At 38.3% G+C, this 7,004-nt stretch overlaps 1 protein-coding gene across 2 annotated transcripts; it reads right to left on the bottom strand.

Annotated features, from left to right (window-relative positions):
• Positions 1-166: 166 nt before the first annotated feature.
• Positions 167-7,004, bottom strand: LOC113054268 (alpha-1A adrenergic receptor-like). Of its 2 annotated transcripts, XM_026219692.1 has the most exons (3): positions 6,913-7,004; positions 3,665-4,787; positions 167-974 (listed from the first exon to the last, which is right to left on the bottom strand). In XM_026219692.1, the coding sequence occupies exons 2-3, from the start codon at positions 4,635-4,637 to the stop codon at positions 577-579; spliced, it is 1,371 nt and encodes a 456-aa protein (XP_026075477.1). In that variant the 5' UTR covers positions 4,638-4,787; positions 6,913-7,004; the 3' UTR covers positions 167-576. The 2 variants fall into 2 exon arrangements, with proteins under 2 accessions (XP_026075477.1, XP_026075478.1); XM_026219693.1 differs by lacking the exon at positions 6,913-7,004 and having other exon boundaries at positions 3,665-6,142.

The raw sequence follows: 7,004 nt of genomic DNA, 5'->3' as shown, positions 1-7,004 counted from the left end.
TTGAGGTTTAGATTTACTTTATTTTAAAATTATATGAAAAATAACACAAAATACAAGTATTTTCACAGCATTTGGACCCTATATTGTACACTCTAAGAAAAACAAAATGTAGAAAAATTCATGCTGGGCCATTATTTTTTTTTAATTAAAAAAAAAAAAAAAATTAAGTTTACAGACTTTTCCTTCAACTCTAAAACAGAATACAATACAATGCAGTGCATAATTCAAAATATGGGAAAACATGTCAAACAAAATCGTCATACTTCAACCTCTATATTACCACAGTATATTGGACTTTTCTTAAAGTGTCTTTGTGTTTGCACAAGTTAAAAAAAATAAAATAAATTATGTCCACAATCATTTCATTACCAAGCTTTTTTTTTATTTTTTACAATCCAAAGGATGAATCCTCAGTTAAACTTCACGAAAGTGCAGATGCATGTTAAAGATGTTGTCACAAGGTGGCGCTCTTATAAATAAGAATTAGCCAGATCTCTGGTCATTCGTGTTCAAGGCTCAGAACCTTGTCTTTGCAAACAACTTTGAAAGGTTATCTTTTATTCTTTTAAAAACAGTTCATACAGCCTCACCGTCCATCGTGCATGTTGAAACCTTATGAACTTTCATTATCAGAGATGTTTCAGGTGCATTCAGAGCACTGTTGCTATGTGGAGTAAATGAGTTCTTATCCGTGGTCAGCGATGCATTAGCAGGCCTCCCGGAGTCAGTAGATGTAGATGGGAAACCCTGTGGAGATTTGAGGCCATGCATAGGGTCTCGAGCAGATGCCGGAGGGCTCCAGATCCTGTGTGTTCTTCTGAGGCATTGGCCACGGAGAACGTTCAGGAAGGCCTTCTTGAACTCCTGACTGAAGCACGGGTAGATGATGGGGTTGAGGCAGCTATTTAAGTAGCCAAGCCAGAAAGTAATTTTGAAGACAGTGTCCGGGGGTCTATGGGATGGAAAGATGGAGCCTTTGGAGACACACGGAAAGAATGCAATGACATAATTACTCTATGGAGCAAGAGACCTCCATCATTCATAAGCTCACCCCAAGACAGAGGGTTAAATGGTTTTGGATGTTTCATATTTTCAAAGGCTTTGCTTTGATGTGTGCATTTCCTTCCTGTATTTTAAAAGCTTTGAATTGGATGCACAAATGACTGACTCCTTGCATCTTAGCTGTCCAATTACTAAACGCACAATAAATAAGCTGTATTTCCATCAAAGTTAAAATGACTCGCCTGTAAACACATGTGGAATCCATCCATACAAAATATGGTTTTTCTGAACTAGGGCTGCTGTTAAAAGCCTCTGTCTTAGGTTCATAATTCATTCTTTTGTTGTAAACAAGCTCATTTAAATGTAATCTAAAAGGTCCGGGAAGAATTATGTCAATGGTATTTACGCAGAGGCATATTGTGGGAGAACATCGAGTCGTTTGGAAACATGGGTGAGAATAAACTTCAGAAAATAAATTTAATGTGTTTTGCTTGTGTCTATCAAATATGCACACATACGTCATTTAATTCACAGAATATTCAGTGAGCAGTGTGTTCTTTGAGATATTGGAGTTAAAGGTACAACAAAAATTTGGTTATTGTTTACTCATGTCGTTGCAAATCCAACTTACTTTATTCTGGCTGTTTTCTGAGAAATGAAAATGAATAAGGAGGAAACAGCCAAAATGACACTCATGCACTATATTTCTGCTAAAACCGTAAAATAGATTTGCATGAAGAACAGACTGAAATATGTGCTATTCAAATCTCATTTGTGACTGTTTATATTTATGATCATCTCCCCTCTGCAGGAGTTCTTAAATCTCAAGTTTGACATAATATTTTATCATTATTTTAAAGAAAAACAAAATTAATATTTACACACACACAAAAACATATAAATACTTGAAATTGTGTCATTAATGACTCACCCTCATGTCGTTCCAAACCCGTAAGACCTCCGTTCATCTTGGGAACACAGTTTAAGATATTTTAGATTTAGTCCGAGAGCTCTCAGTCCCTCCATTGAAGTTATGTGTACGGTCTACTGTCCATGTCCAGAAAGGTAAGAAAAACATCATCAAAGTAGTCCATGTGACATCAGAGGGTCAGTTAGAATTTTTTGAGGCATCGAAAATACATTTTGGTCCAAAAATAGCAAAAACTACAACTTTATTCAGCATTGTCTTCTCTTCCGTGTCTGTTGGGAGAGAGAGTTCAAAACAAAGCAGTTTGTCATATCCGGTTCCCGAACGAATCATTCGATGTGACCGGATCTTCTTGAACCAGCTCACCAAATTGAACTGAATCGTTTTAAACGGTTCGCATCTCCAATACGCATTAATCCACAAATGACTTAAGCTGTTCACTTTTTTAATGTAGCTGACACTCCCTCTGAGTTAAAACAAACCAATATCCCGGAGTAATGCATGCACTCAAACAGTACACTGACTGAACTGCTGTGAAGAGAGAACTGAAGATGATCACCGAGCTGAGCCAGATAACGAACAAAACATTCGCGTCCGATTCGTGAACCGAGGAGCTGATGATGCTGCACATATGTGTGATTCAGCGTGCAGCAAACCGACACACAGAGCGTCTGAACTGAACTGATTCTTTTAGTGATTGTTTCTGAACTGATTCTGTGCTAGTGTTATGAGCGCGGGTAAACCGAAGGCTTGAATCAAGGGCACGAGAACGTGACTCGAGAACGAGTAAATCTTTTGTTCATTATCTGGCTCGGCTCGGTGTTCATCTTCAGTTCTCTCTTCACAGCAGTTCAGTCAGTGTACTGTTTGAGTGCATGCATTACTCCGGGATATTGGTTTGTTTTAACTCAGAGGTAGTGTCAGCCACATTAAAAAAGTTAACAGCTTAAATCATTTATGGATTAATGCGTATTGGAGACACGAACCGTTTAAATCGATTCAGTTCGATGTGGTGAACTGGTTCAAGAAGATCTGGTTACATTGAATGATTCGTTTGGGAACCGGATATTAAACTGCTTTGTTTTGAACTCTCTCTCACAACAGACACGGAAGAGAAGACAATGCTGAATAAAGTCGTAGTTTTTGCTATTTTTGGACAAAAATGTATTTTCGATGCTTCAAAAAATTCTAACTGACCCTCTGATGTCACATGGGCTACTTTGAGGAAGTTTTTCTTACCTTTCTGGACATGGACAGTAGACCGTACACACAGTTTCAATGGAGGGACTGAGAGCTCTCGGACTAAATCTAAAATATCTTAAACTGTGTTCCGAAGATGAACGGAGGTCTTACGGGTTTGGAACAACATGAGGGTGAGTCATTAATGACATCATTTTAATATTTGGCCGAACTAACCCTTTAAATAATAATAAAAAGTAAATAAATAAATAAATAAAAAATAAAACACAACACAAAACATAAGATACAAAAAAAGGGAAACAAAACAAAATGTCACTGAATAATATTAGATAAAAACAATGTTTGTTGAGGTTGGAAAATGTTGTGGTGCAACTGTGGTGTGAAAATTCTATTGTAAATTTATAAATAAAGTAAGTAAATATATAAAATAAAGCTATTAACTGAATACAAATTGTAATTTTTTTATTGTTCGTTTGTTTTGTTTTTCAGATGGGCTTTGCTGTGTGTTCACAAAAACGTTTCGTTTATACTCACTTATGGGCAGCACTAGGAAAAAAGGCAGCCAGCAGAGCACAAAACATCCCACCACAATCCCCAGAGTCTTGGCCGCCTTCTTCTCCTGGGAGAACTTGAGCAGACGCATGAAGGCGAAGCACGAGTTCTTCGGGCGCACTGCTTCCTCTGTCCCAGCGGCATGCTGGGCGTTGCGACAGTGGATCCGCAGGGTCACTCCCTGCTCACCTAACTCATTCGTTTGCCAGCCCTTCCTCATGGAACGAGTCTTTTGCTGGGCTACCACATACACTCTGCAGTACATTGCCAAAATCACTGCCAACGGCACGTAGAAGGAGCATGCAGCAGAGAAGATGGCATATCCCAGATCTTCATTCACTCTGCAGACCGACTCGTCCTCCGGCATGGGCTCCCTCCAACCGAACAGCGGGCCGACGGAGATGGCAGCCGAAAGAGCCCATACAGCCACCACTGCCACCAGTGCCCTTTGACCTGTAGCCAAGGAAGGGTACTGCAGCGGGTAACTGACGGCCATGTAGCGATCCACAGAGATCACGCAGAGACTGAGGATGGATGCCGTGCAGCACAGCACGTCAAGCGCAGTCCAGGCGTTACATAAATGACGGCCGAACACCCAACGCCCCAAGGCTTCAGATGCAGCGGAAAACGGGAGCACCATGGAGCTCAGAAGCAGGTCTGCAATGGCTAGATTGGCGATAAAATAATGTGGCACGGAACGGAGATGGCGATGGCACACCACGGAGAGGATGACCAGGATGTTGCCCATCACACCGAATATTATAAAGAGCACCAGGACCAGGCCCAGAGCCAGCGTCTTAGTGATGTCAAATGCAGGTATCGCAGTGCAGTTGGGACAGTTCTCAGGAAAAAAGGTTAAACTGATGTTATCTTCTGCTGGAAGATCGTTGGTCATGGTGTAAGAGTCCCGTGTTATGAGGTTAAGCTTGAGTAGCGAACATGCTGTGATAACCATCCATGACTAGTAATATGTTTGTGGTTTCAACACAAACTCGCTTTAGTAGCCTGACAGTCACACTTGAAGACATTTGACTGACATTTCCTCATCTCAGGTATCTCTTTTGATATCAGCCATTAGCCATCATAGTTTTTCTGATCCTGCAACCTTAAAAAGAAAAAGGTTACAGATAATAAGCTGTGTGTCTTGTTTCTCATTGCTTGGATTGTGTCATGTGACTCATTTTGTTTGATAATATATAGCCCTCATGTTGCCAATGCCATTGTCTCTTGTCTTGCTTTGTCTGTGTAATTTGGTGAGCTTGTTCATGTTTTTGCCAAGTCTTGTTCATTGTGTTTCTACTCACTTTTGGATTTTTCTAAACTGTACATGGGTTCTCATTCAACTTGCCTCCAGTTGATGCTCATTACAAGAATTATTATAAATATCAAATGAGGAACTAAAGTGATTCAACTTTCATTAAACTAATGAATTAGCATTTTAATGTTGCTTTCCAAATAAAACCGTAACAGTTATCTTCTGGAGTAGGCTGCTGTTCTTCTACATCTGTTATGCCTACAGTGAGTATCTACAGTAAGAGCAGTGTGCTAGTATGCATTTCTATATTTAGCCACTGTGTTCGGTTCAGACTGATTCATTAATTCTTTGGAATGAACCAAATACTGTTTCATTTTGAGAATTGTGATAGATTTGCTTTTTTTTTTTTCTTTTTTTTTTGCAGTCAGCGAGATGAACACAACTGAAAGTTGTGTATTTTCAGTATATATTATTTTGAGGCACTTATAAATCACAATTCGTCTGTGAATATCTTAACCACTTATATCTTTAGCTCAATGTGACTGATTCTTAACCCCTCTTTGCAAAAAATAATGGGATGGAAAAGTGCCTGTTCCTTCAAGTTACTATTGGGTGGATTGTTTCAGTGTAGCAGTTGTGTTCTGTGGATGTTTAGACGCCTCCGTTCACAAAAGCCACTTAGGAATTATCTTTTTGTTCAAATGGTGTGATGCACTAACTGCAGGAGCTCATATACAGGCCAAATATCTTTCACTGAAACAGAACTAAGAAGTTTCTAGTCCAAAAAAAGCTATATTTTTCAACAAACCTTGCAACATGGAAATTAACATGCCTTTTGCTTAAATAAAACCTATTAAAATCATAAAATGTATGATTAAACAGAAGTCATGTTTTGTTTTAATCAGGTGTGTGCTGACGCTGAGTCTGTCTATCATCCATCAGGTGAGCCTGGTTATAGCGAACATATACAGTGCCCAAAATGAGAGGGGAGCTTAAGGATAATCATTATATTATTATACAGTGTAATGTATGGACGACCAAAAGGTTTCCTGTATTTTTGTTTTAATCAAAGGCATTAAAAATAATAAAAATAAAATAAACGAGTTATGCAACACATATAAATATTTGATTATATAGGCCTATATGCAAATTCCTTCAAACTACAAATGTCAACATTTATATATGGCTGCTGAAAGCACATGACCTCGACGCCTCTGAAAGAAACTTTGTTAAATCGCCATAAAACACGTTATATGCTCTATTATTAATGTAGTAGTAAAATAAATCATTATCACAAGACATGTCAGTGATCACATTTGTGAGCTCAATTTTGAATAAGCAACAGATAATTCACGTGACGAAAATCATTGTGTTTTTTTTTTTTTTACATTAAATGCAACACAGCAAAAGTGAAGAAAAAAATAAATAAATATGAACGTGTTGGTTTATCATATACCTGATCCTAGAAAATATTTTGTTAGCAACTTCTTTTTCATATTATTGAGCATCTTTCATTGTGTGACCAGGAATAACTTTTAAAACTGTTCAGAAAAGACGTACAGATGTAGTGAAATGTTTCCCTCAGCTAGGATAATTTGGGCATTAAATGGTTTAAGAACACAACACAATCACCGCAAGAGGAAACAAGCATTTGTGTAATTGGACATTTGACTCAAAACTCGACTGAGAAATGACAATAGTTGTCTAGCCTGCTACTTCTACGAACTGTCAACAAATTAGACACACTGCCACACTACTTAATACAGTTTCTACTAAACAAACTGATACCAATTCAAACGAACTCGAAAGCGATTAACAATCACGCAGCTCTTCAGTTTTGAGGTACAGGTTCTGATACCATAATAATCGCGTCTGCGGTCGCAACTATATCCATTAAATCAGTAAAACAAACATTAAGTTGCGTTTTTCATCTTCATTCCTTCTAAATATCCTTCTCAAAATTAACTGCACTTACCTTAATTCAGAGCAACATGTGTAAACACGAATGAGTTTTTTGAATGAGAAATACGCGAGTCTGATGAGGAATCTGATGGGATGTAACAGTGC

This window comes from Carassius auratus, chromosome 35 (assembly GCF_003368295.1).
Source record: "Carassius auratus strain Wakin chromosome 35, ASM336829v1, whole genome shotgun sequence".
In the NCBI taxonomy this organism is placed as follows: Eukaryota; Metazoa; Chordata; class Actinopteri; order Cypriniformes; family Cyprinidae; genus Carassius; species Carassius auratus.
This window is presented reverse-complemented; position numbering and strand designations above follow the sequence as displayed.